The 21,281-nt window shown below is 40.0% G+C and overlaps 1 protein-coding gene across 7 annotated transcripts in view; it reads left to right on the top strand.

Moving 5' to 3' along the window:
- EPS15 (epidermal growth factor receptor pathway substrate 15) overlaps positions 1–21,281 on the top strand; it is a 54,965-nt gene that overhangs the window by 7,388 nt on the left and 26,296 nt on the right. For 4 of the 7 annotated variants that reach the window (XM_083509540.1, XM_083509536.1, XM_083509538.1 and 1 more), the window contains exons 2-11: positions 7,479–7,520; positions 9,731–9,820; positions 10,552–10,599; positions 14,331–14,426; positions 16,072–16,134; positions 17,556–17,681; positions 18,738–18,797; positions 19,118–19,309; positions 19,389–19,534; positions 20,213–20,369. In XM_083509540.1, the coding sequence (XP_083365666.1) occupies positions 7,479–7,520; positions 9,731–9,820; positions 10,552–10,599; positions 14,331–14,426; positions 16,072–16,134; positions 17,556–17,681; positions 18,738–18,797; positions 19,118–19,309; positions 19,389–19,534; positions 20,213–20,369 (1,020 nt within the window). The remainder of the gene's footprint in view (positions 1–7,478; positions 7,521–9,730; positions 9,821–10,551; positions 10,600–14,330; positions 14,427–16,071; positions 16,135–17,555; positions 17,682–18,737; positions 18,798–19,117; positions 19,310–19,388; positions 19,535–20,212; positions 20,370–21,281) is intronic. The other 3 variants (XM_083509535.1, XM_083509537.1, XM_083509539.1) reach the window with 1 other exon arrangement.

Below are 21,281 nucleotides of genomic sequence, written 5' to 3'. Positions count from 1 at the left end.
CTGTGTAGTGGAGAGAGATACTCTATTTTGCTAGATTAAGGGATTTTTATGGTGCTAAGCTAAAATTCTTCCTTGTTCACTCTCCTTCACTTTTTTTTTGGAGTGAATCACCATTAAAATTCTTGATTTCTTGTAAGGTTGAATTGCAAGTATAGTAGTGCTTTTCTTTTAAAGAGAAGAAAACAGCAAGTTTGAACCAGTAGATTATCTTCAGTAAGGAATTGAATTTCACATTTCTTCTGGCACACTTTTTTTATATAAAAATAATAATCTACAATTGGCAGAGATGCTGATCTGGTTGGAGTAGAATTAAAACCAAAACCTCATTTTATACAAGTAACTAGAAAGCTAATAAGGTTTGGTCCTGCTTAGTGATTTATAGACCATCTTAAATCGCTGAATCATTAACTTTTTTTTTTTGCCAGTCTTTATATCTTTCATTTGCCATGAAAGTGTCTGCTTAGAAACACTTTATGTTTCTGGAATTCTTGTCACATAGAAAGAGAACCCTGGGCAAACATCCATAAAGGAAATACCTGCAAATGTTGCCTTAGTGAAAGCAACAGAAGTGTATGGAAGAGAAGAGTTGTTGGGCCAAGTAGGGCTCCCTTGAAATGAAATGGCAGGTGAATACATTGCATTTTCAGCTGTTGTTTAAGAATCTGAATTAATATTTGTTGTTTTTGTTTTGCTGTGCCATAAGAATTAGCTCTTCAAGCAAGTGGTGAAAACTTGTATAGTGTGTCAGAAAACTCTCTTACTTGCTCTTTGACTTTGTGCCGCTGAAACCGTAGCTTTGCCATGGTCTTCAGCACTTGAAAATGATGTCAAATGTGCCCGGGCACTGAAGGTCATGGTAAACTTCGAAACGAAGGGAGGTCCTGAAAGGCCCCAATAAAATTAGGATTGCAATAAAATGGACTCCTTTGAAAGGGAGTTAAAGACTATAATACTATCTGTAAGATAGCCATTAAACACTGTTGATCATGCACTAATATTTCCCTGGTTTTGCTTCTCCTTAGTTTAGAATCAGTGTTAGAAACGCATATATATACCTTACCTCTCTCGCCCTGACCTAGCCACTGTGATCCACGCGAGGGTCACCTGCAGACTTTATTACTGTAACTCACTCTATGTGGGGCTGCCCTTGAGACTGACCCAGAAACTCCAGCGGGTGCAGAATGCCGCGGCAAGTCTCCTTATGGGGTCCTCACCATGGGATCACATTCGCCTGGTGCTATACCAGCTGCACTGGCTCCCGGTGGAGTACAGGATCAGGTTTAAGGTGCTGGTTTTAACCTTTAAAGCCCTATACGGCCTAGGACCCTCGTACCTACGGGACCGCCTCTCCTTCTTTGTCCCACGGAGGACCTTACGGTCTTCAAACAAAAACATCTTGGAGGTCCCAGGCCACAGGGAGATTAGTCTGGCCTCAACCAGAGCCAGGGCTTTTTCGGCTGTGGCCCCGATCTGGTGTCACAAGAGACTAGGGCCATGTGGGACTTGACATCTTTCTGCAGGGCCTGCAAGACAGAGCTGTTCCACCAGGCCTTTGGCCAAGGTACAGTCTGACCCCCTCCTTTGGTAATCCTCACAGAACTGTAGCCCAATGGTTGCCATTAATTTGATTTTGAATTGATTTTAAAATGAATTGATTTTAGAATGCTGTGTTACTTTTATTGTTGTTAGTCGCTCTGAGCCCGGTTTTGGCTGGGGAGGGTGGGATATAAATAAAATTTTATTGTTATTGTTATTATTATTATATGCCAGTCGCCAAATGGCACCTTGTAGGTTACAGTCACCACAATCGGATGTCTAGGCACTATTCCCCGCAATGCAGTTTTGTTGTTGTTGTTGTTGTTGTTGTTGTTGTTGTTGTTTGTTTGTTTGTTTGTTTGTTTGTTTGTTTGTTTTCATTTGCTTTATATTTTAAAGGGGGAAAATTCAAAGTTGCTTACAACACATTAAAACATCAAATAAAACAATCCAGAATCAAATAAATAATAATCAAATAAATTCAAGCTTCATTCAAGGAAACTATTTCACGTCCTTCTCCAAGTGACATTTTGCTTTCCCCATATTTATTTACCTACTTAATTTAGTATAGCTGCCCCATAGCAGAAGTACTCTAGGAAGTAGACTAGGACCTGGGCGGCCAGGGTTCAAATCACCACTTATTCATGAATCTCACTGGGTGACCTTGGGCCAGTCACAGGCTCTTAATGTATCTCTCAGGGTTGTTGTAGGGATTAACTGAGCAGGGGAGTGAACCATGTACTCCTTGGAGAAAAAGGTGGGATATAAATGCAGTAAATAAGCTCTTCTGCTTACTTGCTTAAGAAAGTTGGAGGGACCAGCCGGATGGAGATGGCAGTCACCAGCTGGAATACAGAGATCACCATGTGGTCACAGTTGGGCCTGCGCCAGTTGCAAAAAGCGCCTGGCTAATTTCTAACACTGTTTAGAATGGGTACCGTTCGTTACCCTAGCAATAATCACAAATGCCTATATTGAATCTTGCACTGCTAGAATTCATTATGCAAGTGAAATCCAGTTATAATATCCACTTACCCGGATACATTTTATACACTATAGTGATCTTCTAAGTGAGAGATGAATTGTGGATAAGGCAATATGCAGAACTTTGGGTTGAGTCCATAAATTTGTTCTGGTTATGCAAGGACTTGTGCTTTTTAGAAAAACATTCCCTCTTCCTGTGTGTTCCCCAAATCTGTTTTGGGAGGGAAATCTTGAAGGTACACGGGGGCAGGAGAAGGAGGGGAAGTTCTGTTTCATAAGCAAAAGTCATTGTGTGAATACAGCAACTTTGCTGGATACAACCCTTTCTCTTGGGTTACATACTTGAACTATTCAGCAGCTGCCAGCCCTGAATATTCTAAGCCAAATAGTAGGTCTTGAAATTTTCTAGTACATAGTCCTGACATAAAGCTGTAAAACAAATAGATTCATTTTTAGCAATGTATGTATATATCATGAAAAGTTCATCTAGGTCCTGGGTGTTTTGCCCTGCCCGTTGCTAGATTGCAGCATCTGATGTAATGTAGTTCTCCCACCCCTGATGTAGAGGGAAATGTCCAAGTAGCCATTCTTTGCTAAAGTCAGTGACAGGGTAGATAAGTGTATTTCTGTTCTGCTCCTTTTGTAAGTACAATTTCGTACCAACACTTTCGAAAGATGAACTTCTGGAAGAACTAAAAGAGGATGAGTGAGTTGGCATTTGAAGGGGAAATTAAAGTTGAATATCCAGTTTCAGCAGTGTGTTCACTTTGGTTAGTGGAATTCCTTCCTCAATATGTTTGAAAGCTTAATTGGAAAAAGGAAGTCTGAGCTATTCTGTGTTTCAAAGATCAACAAGATGTCTTTTGCAGCATATGTGCTACAAATTCTGATGCTACCAGATGGCTGGAAGAACTTTCGTTGAAGGCGAGTCAGCAGTTGCTTGTGGGGCTGGGGTGTGGGTGGATTTGTGTTTGTAGTAAGGAGAATATAAGGATATTGAAATAAGATGGTGGAGGGGTGATGTCTTTCTATCTGGGTGCTTACCTGGGTGGGAAAACAGGGCCTAGGTGGGAGGGGAGGTGTAGTATGGCTAAGATGTCTTGATAGACACAAGTTTATAGTTAGATCCTCTGAATGCATTGCAAATGGATTGAGGAGACCCTGAATTACAGTATTCAGGAAGGTGGTATAGCAGCAAAGGGCTTGTGCTTGGCCTTGCAGTTTAAATAGTGACAGTGTAAACTGTACAAGAATTTTTGGAACAGCTGAGGTCTAAAGGGAAAACATATATTAAGAGACAGCTTTGTTACCCCACGTACTTGGTGTTTGGAGGGCGCTTGCAGTTTAACTCATCCTTGTGTAAGAAATAAAGAAACTTACCAGTCTTAATTCCAAGAATTTTATTTTAGGTATATAATATTTCTTTACCTGTGATTTCCAGAAAAATCTTATAATGCTGTACGAACAATTCTATTCACTGTAAGAGAAATCTGATTGTCTTGTTGCCCAGTTTGACTTTTATCATAAAATGGGTCTCTTGCCAGTGAAAGCAGAAGACCTTCCAAGCTTTCGCCATTATGCAGAAAATGTAATTTGCATCTGTTGTTCAGATGTTAAACTGCATAGGAGAGACTGGATGGAGAGACTGCTTTGGAATTTTAGAGTGGTGAAGGCACAGGATGTGAACCAGCATATGTTTCCTATTCAAGAGTAACAATAGGTTTGGCTTAGTAATGTTTTGCTAACAAAATGATGACATTGCTATAGTTGAACGAAGATGTGAGATTACTAATTGCTCTGTTGGGGAAAAGACGGGGTGCTGAACATTGACTTAATGGCTCAACTTCCACAGTGGTTTAAGCAAAACTATTTCCCCTTCCTGGTATTTGTGGATATCTGTTAATGTATTAATCCTGAGCAACACTTAACAAATTTGAGTGGATTTTGGAAGAGCAGCGTCGATTATTATAGAATGTACTGCCTAATTACTGCACAAATTCAACCTAATGTTCCAAGTAGACTTAAGGGGTTGTTTTGTGTTATAAGCAGAAAGCAAATTCTGAGAGTTGCACAAGTACAGCATGACTTATTTAAAAAACAGAAGGGGACAAATGCACACCCACTCAGGCTTTGGTGTTGGGTCAGTTGTTCACCTACTAACTGGCTGTTCACAGCAATGATCAACGGATGATCTTCTTCTCTCCAGCCCCCTGCCCCTACTGTGTCCTTGTTCCTGAAACATCTTAATATGTTTTAGAAAATAATTGTGCTAAAAAGAAAATAATTCCTGTTTAAAGCTGGCACCTTTTATTTTTTAAAAGACAATCAATTTGTGCAGCATTCTTCTTAGGCGATCACTCGTAGCCGAGTAAGATTGTCTTCCACGAACACAGTCTTTACAGTGAACCTGTAAGTGGTTGTGGAGGCCAATTCAGGATCCACACAATGGAGACATAGGTTTACAGGCGGGAGTTGATAATGGTGAGGGTTTGACAAGCATGCCTTCCTCTTAGCACGTTTCTCCATTTCATCCTGAGTTTGAGCCTCTTCAAAGTCTATGACACCTTTGCTAAAGGCTGTTCTCCAATTGGCCAGTGTTTCCCAATTGTCAGTGTTTATACTACATTTTTTAAGATTTGCCTTGAGAGAGCCTTTAAACCTCTTTTGTTGACTAATGTTACGCTTTCCATTTTTAAGTTCAGAATAGAGTAGTTGCTTTGGAAGATGATAATCAGGCATCCAAACAACATGACCAGTCCAACAAAGTTGATGTTGAGGAATCATTGCTTCGACACTGGTGATCATTGCTTCTTCCAGTTTACGTACTGGCATTAGTTCGCCTGTCTTCCAAAGTGATATGTAAAATTTTTCGGAGACACTGTTAGTGGAATCTTTTGAGGAGTTGGAGATTCGTATGTAGCTGCCAGCTGGTCGAAGTTGCTGTGTAAGCTTGTTCTGCTGTAGAACCAATTTATTCTGGGGAATTTCTGTCAATGTGCTGAGTAGAGTCAGTTTTCTGGAAATGCAATTTCCCTCTAAGCTCTTGAGTACAGTTAAGAATGTTAGTAACTGTGGTGTTACTATTTATTTATTTATTTCATTTATCATTTCATTTCATTTATGTCTTTCCTTTCTCCCAGTGCAGCAACCAAGGCAGATTGCAACATGAATTAAAACAGATACAGCTAAAACTCACACAAGTTATAAATATTTTAAAAAACCAAAATAAATTGCCATATTAAAAACAGCACTGAATAAAAGCAGCTGAAAACCATTTCAGTTTTTATCCCACATTTTTGTATCTTCACCCACCCAAAATGTAATAAAATATGAAGATAAAGTGGCACCAGCAAAAAGAGTAGCAGCAACTTGTACAGCAATTCTAATCTGCTGTAGACCCACCGGGTGGGGAATATGTGCCAAAAATGCTGAATTTTGAATGTGTTTCAGGTTATCCAGATTTGCATTTCAGTGATCTTAGAAAATGATAGACTTATGCCACAGAATGGACCTTGCCTCCCAGTTTAAACGTTTTTGGAGCTATGTTAGATCTAGGACTAGTTCAACCCAATCAGTTTAGATTATAAAAAAATTTAAAATTTAAGGCACAGCTGTCTTTTTAAATAGTCATTTTAAAGCTGTAATCCTAAACCCCACTGAACACCATGAGACTTGCTTTTGAGTAAATGCATATAGGATTGTTCTGCATATAAGGAATACCATGGCAATACAGAATCATTTACTGTAATTTCTGTCTGAATATCTTCGACCAAAACTGCTTTGAAGTTTGGAAGCTGAAATACTTGATCCTTCAACCTTGGGTCCTGTGGTGCTGTTGCATTTGCAAACTCCACAGCCAGTTTAGCCAGTGATCAGGGTTATTGGAAGCTCTAGTCCAACAATATCTAAGGACCTGAGGTTGAAGATTGCTGATCTCCTTCATTTGTTTGCTTCATTGATAGGTAATATTGTGTTAACAGTATTCATCTTATTTTAAAGCACATTAACCAATCTTTTCTCAAATGCAATGTGTAAAATAAGGGAGGAAAATAGAGGGGACGTAGGGGGGAGTCAGCTTTTAAATTTGTATAAAATTTGTATTAATTTGGTGACAAATTGTTAACAATTATGGAGGGGGGAATCGCAAATGCAGTGTGTATACAGTGCTGTGAAATTGGCTAGCTGTTGATATGACCTGAAGTTATGTGCCATTTGTTTTTCCACTCTGAAACATTATATAAACCGAACACTTGCAGGCTTTGGGGCTAGCAGCATTCCACATGTGTAACAATAACTGTGAATCACAAAATCCCACTGACTGAAGCCAGGACTGATGCTCCCATTCCACAAATTCTGCTATGTAAGAGTTGAAAAAACACGTACGAACTAGGTCAAACAGCAAGCTTGTGTGTCTCGATGAATGACACGCCTATTTTACTTGAATTCCATGCCAGACCAATGAATAATCAAATCTAAGGTTTGCATTCAAAGACGCCATGATAACCACATGCTTCAGAACACACAGCCAAACCTTAAATGTAACTGCAGCAAATTCCAGAGTCTGTTTTAGCAAAAATAGTCTTATAAGTCTTCAAAATGCCACCAGTGTACTGTGACATGAAGTTTCATGGACAAGAAGATGCATCTGAAAAAGTAGGTTTCATGCCTGTAAAAGTTTGTGCCTCAGTACATTGGTGAGCCTGCTGTAGGATATTTTTATAGATTGAGTGGTTTCCTATGAATGCGAATCTCTAGCCACATAAGACTTTGTAATGTATTGTATATTGCTCTTCTATGCAATAATGGATAGTCTCTGTTTCTGAACGCTTACCTAATGCCATTCTTGAAGTCTAATCTTTGATATTGACAGAAAAAGCTAATGTATTCCCTGTTTAATTACAATCTTTAAAATTGAGCAGTATTTTAAAAACTTTTTCTCTCTCTTCCCTCCAACAAAGCTGTCAAGTGCAAATCCTGTGTACGAGAAGTTCTATCGACAGGTAAGTGTGCCTGGCTTCCTGGGCTTATACAGTACTTGCTTTTAAAATATCTCCTCCTTGGGTAGTTATGGATGGACATATTAAAGAGGAGAATAAAACAGATAATTTCTTCTTGTCTTTAGGCAATAGAATGAAATAAATATTTTGGGTGTAAAGTTAATTCTTAGGGTATTTCAGTAGCTTTGCAGTACAATGGACTATTTATTACATTCATATTTATACAATCACTTGTACCAGTACAAATCAGCAATTATTGCAAAAGCTAATTGCTCTAGGCCCCACCAACCTCTCGTACCAGACAGTAATGGATTTATACCATTACAAGAGGAATATACTGTGGCTCATTATGTCTCCTTGTTGAAGCAACCAAGCATATCTTCAGTAAAAATTCTGTCCAGTAGCTTCTTAGGCCATGTCTTTGAATGCATAGTTCGGCTTCAGCTTAACTGACTGTGCTTTACGCCTATCAGTCTGGACAGCTCTCAAAGTTTAACGTAGTTCCAATATTTGTAAGTACAGTGGTGCCTCGCAAGACGAAAATAATTCGTTCCGCGAGTCTTTTCGTCTTGCGATGTTTTCCGTCTTGCGAAGCACGGTCCGTCGCAACTGCGCCTCTTCAAGCGGCTTTTAAAAAAGGCGCAAGACGTTTTCGTCTTGCGAACCAAGCCCATAGGGAAATTCGTCTAGCAAAACCGAAAAACCCTTTCGTCTAGCGAGTTTTTCATCTTGCGAGGCGTTCGTCTTGCGGGGCACCACTGTACCAGAAAAGAAAAGCCTGGTTGGAAACTGAAAGCACAAAATAAAGAAATTCAAACCCTTAATATATACATAACAAGACAGCTGCAAATATATATTCCCTTCTGCATGATGAATATATACCTCTCATCAGTCCTGCATTTCTTTATGTTTAGATGAAATGAATTAATGATAACAAAAAAAAAGACCTGCCTTGGGTACTATGATGCATACAAGAGGGCAAATGTCTCTGTTCTGATTACCCAAAATGGCCTGCATTGCCACAAGTCTAGCATTGCATCTAAATTACTGTTTGTTTTGGCAGTCCTAGCCATTAGGTCTGTACCATAGAGCTTTGGTAGAATGGAAGTTCCCTTTTGCAGTGTTACAGAGCTAAATGAGGACTGTTTATAGATTATGGATTCCCAGTCTTTTTTTAGATGCAGAGATATTTAACGTCTAACTTAAGTACCTATTAGTTAGCAAATATTCATTACATTGATGCAGAATATAGAGAGAATTAGTAGTAGTTAATAGGAACTTTTATTTCAAATCAAAGTAGAAGTAAATTAATAATAGAATAATATTGTAAGAATTGCATGGCTTCTCTCTAGAACAGTCTGGATGACTGAATGCTTCTATTAAAAAATGCAACATTTGAATGAACAAAACACACACTAAGCAGGCTGAAAGAAATTATAAACAAAGAGAAGAGGAGCTTCTGGCTGGCAGCTATAGGGATCTTGCAGAAGGCAGGAAAGGGGATTAAACGGACCATGGTTGTGTTGAGGTACCCAATGTGAATGTTGTTGGACTGCAACTCCCATTGGTTCCAGCCAGCGTGGCGAATGGTCAGGGATTCTGGGAGTTGTAGTCCACAACATATGGAGGGCACCATAGTGGCTACCACAGTGTAGAAAAATGTACAAGTCACAGACTGGAATGAAGCAAAGCAACACTCTAGTATTATACAGTTGAAACAAACTAAGATAAACATTGGATAAGTGCTCTAGTCACAGTGTATCCGCTCTTCCTCCTGGCAAGGAAAATGTAGTGCTGTGCTATCAGCTGCTAGCTGCCTGAAGTCGTCAGTCTTTTTGACCTTAACAATTGAAATTAGTGAGAAGCTTCGCAAGTACTTCCAGGAAAACACTGCCAGTTCTGTACCTTCCATCGTTGTCCCTTGCTCTTCTAGGGCAAAGGTGGAGTTGGGGAAAGGCCCTTACAATACTTTAGTTTGTTTCAGTGTATCTGTAGCTTCTAAGTACTCATTAGTTTTTAAAAAATCACCTGGCTACAGTATTTGCCCACTGTATCATTTTGTAGTTGCATATAAATAAATAATTTTGCAGAGTGTTGTACCCTTAATAGTAGTTCAGCAAGTCGTCCAAGTAAGTCAGTAACAAAACTTTTTGTAAGATATTTAGTGTGCAAATTGCTACATAACAAATCTTCAATATGCCTTCTTTTTGCAGGTTGATCCTAGTAACACTGGGCGGGTGTTGGCTTCCGATGCAGCTGTCTTTCTTAAAAAATCAGGACTGACAGACTTGATACTTGGGAAGGTATTAACTGTGAATCAAATATGGGGGTTGGGGGGGGGGGAGATGCCATCCTGTCTTGGTTTTGACAATAAAGAAAATATTGCTTCCAATCCTTAAGCCTTTCTATCTATCTCTCCAGGAGAAGGCGTCTTGGTGCATACGATTGTAGGCCTGAATGAAACAAAAATAGGGTGTTTTGTGGAGCGCTTAGTAGTCACAATCCCGCCCATAGTTAGGTGCACTGAAGCCAATTTAAATAGGCTTTGTCTTGCTTATCTCTCTGGTGCGTGGTGGCCTCTACATTTACTTTCTTTAAGGAATGATCCAGTTGCAGCTTGGAATATTTTTCAACATAGGACACTTCAGAATGCTTGAATATGCACTGGTTAGAGATAGAAAAACGTACTTCCATATAATGTATGAAAGTGCCTGCAAATGAGAGAAGAAATGCATGGGTGAAAAGTGATTGCACATATTTTGTGTATGGATGTTTTGTTTTGACGTTTTTATACGCCTTTCAGTTTGTTGAGCTATTAACTTTGTTAGAGCACTGTTTCCCCTTTTGCCAAACTAAAGCCTCAACATTAAACTGAAATTCATACTATTGCCCGAGGTGTCACACTTTTCATCAATGCACTGTTAAGATAATGTGGTTGAACTTTTGGGGTTGTTATTTAAAACTGTTGCTCATTCAAGTGGGGAAAATATATTTTTGGGAGTACTTCAAATGCTTCTTTCATCTAACTGTTTAGGTTTGGGACCTTGCTGATACAGATGGCAAAGGAATCTTAAACAAACAGGTAAAAATATGATATATTTTTCTTCAAATGAATATGGTGAAAGGATAACGAGAGTAAAAAAGCATTTTTATAACAGTTTATAGCAGGTTTGATTCTGTTAGAGACATCTGTATCTTCATAACACACGGAGACACAACCAGATCATTATTGAAATGGGCTTACAAATTATGATGGATGAAAAATATTTTCTTGAGCAGGAATCAGTTACTTGGTGCAGTAACTCAGTTACTACACTTCTAGCTGAAGGAAAACAGTGGAACTCAGTTAAGGATTATATACAGGTGTAATCTTCTCAATCTTTTAACCATGCTTAGAAGATCAAGCGTGTGTTAGAGGACTGCGTGCTATTTCTTCCCAATTCCCAACAGCCTTAAGCCTTGAGTAAGGTAACTATAAGTCAGAGTTCCCTTATCACAAGGGTTCGTTCTGAAGCATTTAACCATGGTAGAGGCCAACAGAGAAGGGTGAGAATAATTTGTGTAAGGAGAGGGGCTGGTGGATTAGAATGTGCAATTCTGAGGCCTGCTCCTTACCATTAAATGTTACCCATTGCTTAATCACAATGTTAAATCTGCTTTGCCCATTATGTTAATTTGTAATGCTAACACCAAAGTGTTGCTTAAAGGTAAAGGGACCCCTGACCATTAGGTCCAGTCGTGGCCGACTCTGGGGTTGTGGCACTCATCTCACTTTATTGGCCAAGGGAGCTGGCGTACAGCTTCTGGGTCATGTGGCCAGCATGACTAAGCCGCTTCTGGCGAACCAGAGCAGTGAATGGAAACACCGTTAACCTTCCTGCCGGAGCAGTACCTATTTGTCTACTTGCACTTTGACGTGCTTTCAAACTGCTAGGTTGGCAGGAGCAGGGACTGAGCAACGGCAGCTCACCCCATCGCGGGGATTCGAACCGCCGACCTTCTGATTGGCAAGTCCTAGGCTCTGTGGTTTAACCCACAGTGCCACCCGCATCCCTAAGTGTTGCTTAAGTGCATCCAAAATATTTTGCTGTTATGTATGTCCAGTGGATGCCTTTCCCCACTTGCAGCCTTTTGCACCATGTTGCACTCTGCTTCTGAATTTTCCCTGCAACTTGGTAGCAGCTGGTTGGGTAACATTTTGTTGTTGCTGTTTAGTCGTTTAGTCGTGTCCGACTCTTCGTGACCCCATGGACCAGAGCATGGCAGGCACTTCTGTCTTCCACTGTCTCCCGCAGTTTGGTCAGACTCATGTTTGTAGCTTCCAGAACACTGTCCAACCATCTCATCCTCTGTCGTCCCCTTCTCCTTGTGCTCTCCATCTTTCCCAACATCAGGGTCTTTTCCAGGGAGTCTTCTCTTCTCATGAGGTGGCCAAAGTATTGGAGCCTCAGCTTCACACTCTGTCCTTCCAGTGAGCACTCAGGGCTAATTTCCTTAAGAATGGATGCGTTTGATCTTCTTGCAGTCCATGGGACTCTCAAGAGTCTCCTCCAGCACCGTAATTCAAAAGCATCAATTCTTCGGCGATCAGCCTTCTTTATGGTCCAACTCTCGCTTCCATACATCACTACTGGAAAAACCATTGCTTTTACTATACGGACCTTGGTTGGCAAGGTGCTGTCTCTGCTTTTTAAGATGCTGTCTAGGTTTGCCATTGCCTTTCTCCCAAGGAGCAGGTGTCTTTTAATTTTGTGACTGCTGTCACCATCTGCAGTGATCATGGAGCCCAAGAAGGTAAAATCTCTCACTGCCTCCATTTCCTCCCCTTCAATTTGCCAGGAGGTGATGGGCCCAGTGGCCATGATCTTCGTTTTTTTGATGTTGAGCTTCAGACCATATTTTGCGCTCTCCTCTTTCACCCTCATTAAAAGGTTCTTTAATTCCTCCTCACTTTCTGCCATCAAGGTTGTGTCATCTGCATATCTGATGTTGTTGATATTTCTTCCGGCAATCTTAATTCCGGTTTGGGATTCATCCAGCCCAGCCTTTCGCATGATGAATTCTGCATATAAGTTAAATAAGCAGGGAGACAATATACAGCCTTGCCGTACTCCTTTCCCAATTCTGAACCAATCAGTTGTTCCATATCCAGTTCTAACTGTAGCTTCTTGTCCCACATAGAGATTTCTCAGGAGACAGATGAGGTGATCAGGCACTCCCATTTCTTTAAGAACTTGCCATAGTTTGCTGTGGTCGGCACAGTCAAAGGCTTTTGCATAGTCAATGAAGCAGAAGTAGATGTCTTTCTGGAACTCTCTAGCTTTCTCCATAATCCAGCGCATGTTTGCAATTTGGTCTCTGGTTCCTCTGCCTCTTCTAAATCCAGCTTGCACTTCTGGGAGTTCTCGGTCCATATACTGCTTGAGCCTTCCTTGTAGAATTTTAAGCATAACCTTGCTAGCGTGTGAAATGAGTGCAATTGTGCGGTAGTTGGAGCATTCTTTGGCACTGCCCTTCTTTGGGATTGGGATGTAGACTGATCTTCTCCAATCCTCTGGCCACTGCTGAGTTTTCCAAATTTGCTGGCATATTGAGTGTAGCACCTTAACAGCATCATCTTTTAAATTTTTAAGTAGTTCAGATGGAATACCATCACTTCCACTGGCCTTGCTATTTGCAGTGCTTTCTAAGGCCCATTTGACTTCACTCTCCAGGATGTCTGGCTCAAGGTCAGCAACCACACTACCTAGGGTGTACGAGCCATCCATATCTTTCTGGTATAATTCCTCTGTGTATTCTTGCCACCTCTTCTTGATGTCTTCTGCTTCTGTTAGGTCCTTACCACTTTTGTCCTTTATTATGGTAATCTTTGTACGAAATGTCCCTTTCATATCTCCAATTTTCTTGAACAGATCTCTGGTTCTTCCCATTCTGTTGTTTTCCTCTATTTCTTTGCATTGCTCGTTTAAGAAGGCCTTCTTGTCTCTCCTTGCTATTTTTTGGAAATCTGCATTCAATTTCCTGTATCTTTCACTATCTCCCTCGCATTTTGCTTGCCTTCTCTCCTCCGCTATTTGTAAGGCCTCGTTGGACAGCCACTTTGCTTTCTTGCATTTCCTTTTCATTGGGATGGTTTTCGTTGCTGCCTCTCCTGTATAATGTTGCGAGCCTCCATCCATAGTTCTTCAGGCACTCTGTCCACCAAATCTAAATCCTTAAACATAGTTGGGTAACATAGTGATCTTCTTTTAGGAAGTGGATGAACAGCTCAAGCTTCCCCACACAAGCCATGGATCTAGCCCTTGATTACTGCCTTATACAGCACAGAACACTTAGATTGCAGAGTAAACAGCATAACATTGTGGATCATGCAGGATTTTTAACACAAAAGAGAAAAGCTGGGCCAGTGAGTGATGTGTTGTGCATTAGAGGAAAGTTTTTAAGAAGCAACGCTTACTCTCCCAGCTTAACCTTTTGGAAATGTGAAGGATTTATAATAAGATTAGAATGCAGAAGAATGTGTAAACAAATGTAATGTCTTTTAAATTACATCACTGCCGTGTGTGCTCTCCCTTCTTCTAATGCTGAATATTGATGCATTTTAAGAACTGTTTAGGAAACCATATCAAGCTGCTTTGAGGTACCTAAACTTTTAGCATGCCTCTAGTAGCCACATCAAGATTTGCAATGGAAGTACCCTGAAGGTTAAAAGAGGTTGTTTTTGCTTTTTTACTTGAAATGCGGTGTTTGTGTTTTGATACATTTTTTTGGACAAAACGGTTCTATGTTAATTTAATTCTCTTTCCTTTTTAGGAATTTTTTGTGGCTTTACGACTTGTTGCCTGTGCACAGAATGGATTGGACGTTTCACTGAGCAGTCTTAACTTGCCTGTTCCTCCACCTAGATTTGTAAGAACTTTTAAAAATGTCTTGCCTTCAGTATTTGCGTACAATAAAACCTGAACACATTATGTTATGTAGCATGTGCTATCAATATACCATTGAAAAAAATCATCTCATGCAGCATCATACATAGTGCCTTAATTGTTGTCAAGTGTTATAGTCTTACAATACATCTTTAGCCCCCTTTTCTTTTAAAAATATACACAAATGATGCTCAAAATATTGCAAAATGTGCAGTGTTGGCGATAGTAATATTTAGAGTACAGAATTCAAATATCGATGACCTAACAGGTCTTAGGTCCTCACTGGCCATTGTACCTTGAACCGTGTGAACCATGTTGCCCCACCTCTGCAGCCCTTTGGCTTTGGAGCAGATATAAGTCCTATCCCATATATTCCAATTCATTCAGCAGCTAACTCTGGCAATAATTGGAACTGGCCACTCCTTCAGAAAAATAATGTAATTCATTCTGCCCTGTCCAATCAGTATACTTTCACCCGCATCACTCAGCCTGGACACTGAGGTCCTCCTCTGAGGGTCTTCTGCTGGTTCCCTCACTGTGAGAAGTGAAGTTACAGGGAACCAGGCAGAGGGCCTTCTCAGTACTGGCGAACAACCTCCCTTCAGATGTCAAGGAGATCAAGAACTATACAACTTTTAGAATACATCTGAAGGCAACCCTGTATCGGGAAGTTTTTAATGTTTGATGCTTTATTATGTTTTGTATATTCTGTAAGCCATCCAGAGTGGCTAGGGAAACCCAGCCAGATTGGCAGGGATTTAATAAAAATAAAAATAAATTATTAATAATATATTTTAATAATATATTATTATTACTATTACTATCAATCCAAGCTGGTTCTAGAAAGTTTCTTCCACAATATTCCCTTTCACTTATGTCAAAATTGCAAAAGCAACATATTGGACTTTTTTTGTTAGATTTACATGTTGTAAGATAATGTGAGTATCAAATTGTTGAATAACCTGAGATAAAGTTTCCTTATTAAAAAACAACAACTGGGTATGCACGAAGATGAGAAATTGAGTGCTGAAATTGAGAGCCAATTTCTCTTTCTGTGTGTGTGAGAGAGCATAAAATTGCTGTTTTCAGAAGATCTTTTTAATATTAATTAATACTGGATGATTAGATGTGCTAATCACTGTTGGTCAGTTTCTAAGAAGCCTTAGAATCCTTTCCTCCGACCACATGTCACCTTTGTGGGTTGGTAATTAGAGCTCACAGCAGTTTTTAATTATCTTATTTCTTCTGGCACATACTATGTCCTCTGGCACATAGTAGGGAATTATCATTGTACACAGTGAACATAACGCTTTTCAACATAGAAATTTTGGGAATTATTAGTCCACATTTTGGCTGGTATTGCAAGGTATTCACACCATCATATTTTCCTTAAACAATATGTACATATTGTAATGTAAGCTAAGTCATCTTAGCTCACTGCTGAAATCATTCTTCATTAATACAGATTCAGGCACTCTGACTTTATTTTACGCAGCAGGGATTTACGATAAATCTGAATGACAGTTGCGTGACTTTATTTTACGCAGCAGGGATTTACGATAAATCTGAATGACAGTTGCGTGTCATTTCCAAGTAAGGACAACTGAAATAATTCTTCTTTCCACTAGAATGATTCCTCTAGCCCTTTATTATCTGGGGGAGCGCCAGCTGATATCCCATGGGCTGTTAAGGTAAGGGAAGTGAACTGGAACCTTAGCTGAAGTGAATGCTTTTTTCAGTGTATCTCAGCTTCTGCCTATTAAGCTTGTATTTGGAGTTGATGCTCCAACTTTCCTTGCTATGCCCCTTCTTTGAAAACAAAACCTGTTACCCAACTCAACAAATACTTCCTTGCAATGTAGCACTTCCTCTCTTTGTAGTAGCTTGGCTCGGTTTCATGACTGTTGGTTGGTGTAAAAGCACATCCACATCTCTTGTCTTGGGTATTTGGCCAAGCTCCTGAAGGGTGTGTGTGTCTTTCTCACTATTGGAATTATCTATGGAGTGGTAGATGCATCCGTGTGTGCATGTTATTTTTGTTGGCTTCTTCCAAATGTGGTTAAAATCATGCGCAAGAGGTCTAAACCATAGCTGGCACAAGCTGCTGCTTAACATAGTCATTAGAAATGGGCCTTCTCTCCAAAAACTCTTGTTCATATGCTTGAGTCATCTCCTACTTTGACTACTTCAGCCTCTTCTTGCTTCTCTAGTCATCTCTTATTACACTTGGCTCCTTCACCCTTTTACCAGAAAGCTCTGTCACCAGAATCAGTCGCTTCTTCGTCACTCTGGTCATATGATATCCCTACAGTAGCTCCCTGCCTGTTTCCAGATCCAGCACAGATTTCTTTAGCCTTGCTGCCAAGAGTCCCATCATAGCTGTGTCAACTTATCTGCCTGCTCTTATATCCCAATATATACCTGTGACCTTTGTTCCTCCAGACATATTGACTTTAGCAAACATGAATCCTTGAGGTTGGCACAGCAGGGGAAAGGAAAATGAGAAAGAATTTTTAAAAGACCCATTTTTCACCTTGCATCTCTGAATGGTGCTACAAAGCTGCTGCTGATTTTAGGGACTAGGGCTGCACTGCAAAATTTTCTTGTCCACCTGGAACTGTATAAATAAAAATCTGTGATGTATTGCAAGGCTTCCCAGGAGGCAAAGTCCTTGCTAGAGAGATCACCAACACCTTCTGGTTGACTTGCAGCTAAATGGAGCAACAGAAGGAATGCCTCTACTTTTCAGACCCATTGAGATTCTGGTAGAAAAATTGTTTTAAAGGGTGCTTCCTGGAATGGTTTCTACAAACATCTTAAGGAGCAGTATATGTGGATTTTAAAAACAAAGAAGTAGAATGGAGCTAAAAATACTATTTTCCTTCTGATTTGATGCTCACTTATTTACTTTATATTCAGATATTCATACTGAAGTCATCTCATAAGAGGCCCACTGTCTGGCTTCTCCCACTGTCCAGTATTCTTTTTTGTGTGTGCTTCTTTCTGTGTGCACTCTGCCTATTCTCTTTTCATACTGACTAGTTAATTTTTGGTTGGGTCAATATTCCTGTGAAATTAAGTGTGGCTCTTTTAATATTATTTCTAAAACCAGGTAGAAGACAAGGCCAAATATGATGCTATCTTTGACAGTCTGAACCCAGTAAATGGATTTTTGTCAGGTGATAAAGTGAAACCTGTTCTGCTGAACTCCAAACTGCCAGTTGACATCTTGGGAAGGGTAAGAATGACAAGCTTTTTAGCAAGGCAAAATATCTATTTACCCTGTGGAATTCCATAGGATGATGATTTGTAATTTTTGGAGCATCCCATAGGGTTCTCTATCTCATGCATGGTTTTCACACATAGATTAAAAGAATGAGATCTCTACAAGGGGCAGCTCTTTATAAGCAAACCCCTTCTGTTTGGTTGTTGATCTGCCTTAGTGGCAGGGGACCTGTGGGCCAGATTAGGCCTTGCAGGAATCCATGCCCACCTGCCCCAAACCCCGGGGCGTACATGATGGGTGTGGAGCAGGTAAAGATATGGATGCAGATGAATAACAGGGAGCCTTACAGTGTACTCTGTGCCTTAGCAAGTAGGACTTCCTGCCAGTGCTGATCAGTTGATTCCATTGGCCATATTCTGTTCACCGCCCTGTTCTGAAAGAGTTCCCTCTCAAGTTGCTTTTGAATAAGAAAATGACCTGCTTGTAGCTTCAGTAAGGAACAGAGGAAATGATGCTTTAGCTATTTATGTTCTGCCGTTTTCCCTCTTGAAGCCCTCTGTAGCGAGAAAAGAGCATTGATGAGGGTGTTTTTGGAAGGGAAAGACTGCTGCCATCCATCTGCACTTGATTGCAGCTTCAAGTAGCTGCTTTTCATGTATAAAAAGAAGCATCTGAGGGAGTGGTTTCAAGGAACTCCATGTAATTAGCAGTTTGGCCCTGAGATGAGTAGCACATGCATAATAATATGGTTTGTAGGGTTGCTGTATTGCAGTTTGAACTGCCAATAGATGTCATTATGGGCCGGATGCAGTAATAGTGAAAAGGTGTTCAGGCTATTCTAAAATTTTAGATTTTCCTAAAAGTTAGTTAATAATCTGGTGCTGAGAATTAGTCATGGTCCAGAAGTGGCAGGTTTGGGTTTTGTTTTGCTCAGAGGAAAAACAGATTTCCAATGTCTAGTGCTGTTGGTATTTAACAATACAATGAAAGAAACATTAGGAATATGATGAAATAAGGGTAGAATATTCCATTGAGTCCTGAATGTAGGCATGTGCATTTTTTGTTTAGGTTTGGGAGCTCAGTGACATTGACCATGATGGAATGTTGGATCGGGATGAATTTGCAGTTGTAAGTATAATGGTCCTCGTGAGATTCTAAACATACTTTTTAAAGTTTCCGGAACATTGAATCATGTCCTAAGCTTCAAAAACTGAAAATACTTTTAAGTTGCAGTATTTGATGAATTGCCCAGACTCTTGGCATTGTAATGCCTCTAAATGTAACTTTGAACAGATCAAATTCGCAATGGGAGGAGTACATGAATGTGAGATAGATTTTAAAGGTTTTGTTCTTCCAGGTTGCTGCATTGATTATATAAGCGTTGAAATTGCTTAATAATAAGCTAATGCTGTGCCCATCTTTTGTACTTCTTCAAAACTATTTTTCAGGCCATGTTCTTGGTGTACTGTGCTCTTGAGAAGGAACCTGTGCCAATGTCTTTGCCTCCAGCATTGGTGCCACCTTCTAAAAGAAAAGGTGTCAGTATTGCAGGTGGAGTGCATTTGTTGCCACCTTCAGCATCCAGTAAAGAGTCCCATCAGTCCATGCCACCTGTAAGCCTCAAAGCACCATCACCACAGGCAAGCTCACCAATGATCAGCATTTTGTTCTATATTATTAGATGCGTAATGGAAAAATGACCTCTTTTTTTCTCCTCAGTGGGTTGTATCACCTGCAGATAAGATAAAATACCATGACATTTTTTTGAAAACTGACAAAGACATGGATGGCTTCGTCTCTGGTGTGGAGGCTAGAGAATTATTCTTAAAGACCGGCCTGCCTTCTGCCTTACTTGCACACATCTGGTAAGATATTTTTTAATGGCACAATCATAATTTCCATTTTTAAAGTGTTGATGTAGGGTAACTGTAGTTATCTGTAGAGAATTAAGTTTTTAGGGAAGAATTACTATTGCATGTGCACGCACAGGACTTGTCTAACTGAATTGGCTACATGTTTTAACAGGAGAATTCGGGGATTTGTGTCTACCTTTGATGCCTATGTCCTTTCCTCCAGGAGAAGGTTCCACAAACCGATGGAGGCCTTGTGTTTGTAGAAGGGCACGTTGGGACTAAACCCAGATAGATTTCTTAATTTGAGATGGGAGGCTGCCAGCTTCTGATGGGGTTACACACCCTCTGAAGGAGCAGGTACACAGCTTGTGTGTGCTTCTGCTTTAAAATGTTTTAGAAGAAACACAAGTTTACATATCTGCTTACAGTATAAAAGTAAGGAAGATGCTACACACTCTTCCTTGTAAGAGTAGCCATGCTGGGTCAAAGTGCATCTAGGTGATGGGCAACCACAGTTCTTTGTCCCAGCTGCACCTACTGCTGTTTGCAGTACTGAGAAGACTGTTGTGTATCTGCTAAAATACTTAAAAGTTTCAATACCAGCATCAAAGTTGCATAATTCTTCTAATGAATACATAATTTTTAAGCGGGAAGACAAATGTTGAATCTTTCTCCCTTTGGCTTCTACAGGGCTCTATGCGATACAAGGGATTGTGGGAAGCTTTCCCAGGAACAGTTTGCCTTGGCCTTCCATTTCATCAATCTGAAGTTGACAAAGGGCATTGATCCTCCTCAGGTGCTAACTGCAGATATGATCCCTCCGTCAGAGAGAACTGCTCAACAAAAGGTGACATTTTTGCATATTTTATGATATTTTGGACATACTGTAAGATACCCCCTTATTTTTGGTGTAGCAGGCCCTTGGGTTAGTGTGCCTAATGATGTGTAAACAATTCTGCTGAACAGAGAGTTGAGTTCACTACCTTATATCTATTTTGTTGGTTTTCCCTTCCCTCTCACACAGACAAAGAAAGCAGACACATGTTTTTTTTAAAAAATGAAAGGAAGAGATGATTGAATTTGGAGCAGGGGGAAGGGATTGGGACCTGTTTATGAGTATTGTCAGCAGAAAGAGGCTCTGCTTAATCTAGTGCTGTCATAAGCTCATAGAGGTTCTCATCGGCTCTTAGGGTTAGGCTTCATTACAAAGTTATACAGGATGAGATTTGGTAAAAATATTGGGGACAGTTCAATGCACGCAACAGAGGCATACATATGGAAGTGTCTATGGTCTTGCACTGAAGGGGAGGGGTGGAGATGCTGCACGTTCAAGGAACTCCTGGCTAGGAAGTACTGGCACTGTTGATACATAAATTCTGTTGCCCACCTTTGTAACATTAAAAATGTGCATTTCATGTTAAGGACTTGCATGATTCCTAACCTCCTTGTTTTAACGATGACCTACCATAATAACAAATTTAAATAGGGTTAAGTCTCACATCATTTTTTGTGGTTTATTTTTAATCAGTATATGCCAGGTAAAAACAAAAGTTTGGTGATATCAGATTTTGTTGATAGCGTTCTTTGCTCATTTGGCCCTAGAAAATTTCTCTTTGGTTGTGCTAAACCAAAACGAATCAAACTTCCTGCCCAGAAATGACTCTCAAGAAGTTCTGCATTTTCTTTGAATTCAATAATATCAGGTTTATTTTTGCATTATTTTGAAAATCTGCTTTTATTTCTTGCTTTACTAATCTTT

This window comes from Podarcis liolepis, assembly GCF_965112155.1.
Source record: "Podarcis liolepis genome assembly, chromosome: 6".
In the NCBI taxonomy this organism is placed as follows: Eukaryota; Metazoa; Chordata; class Lepidosauria; order Squamata; family Lacertidae; genus Podarcis; species Podarcis liolepis.
This window is presented reverse-complemented; position numbering and strand designations above follow the sequence as displayed.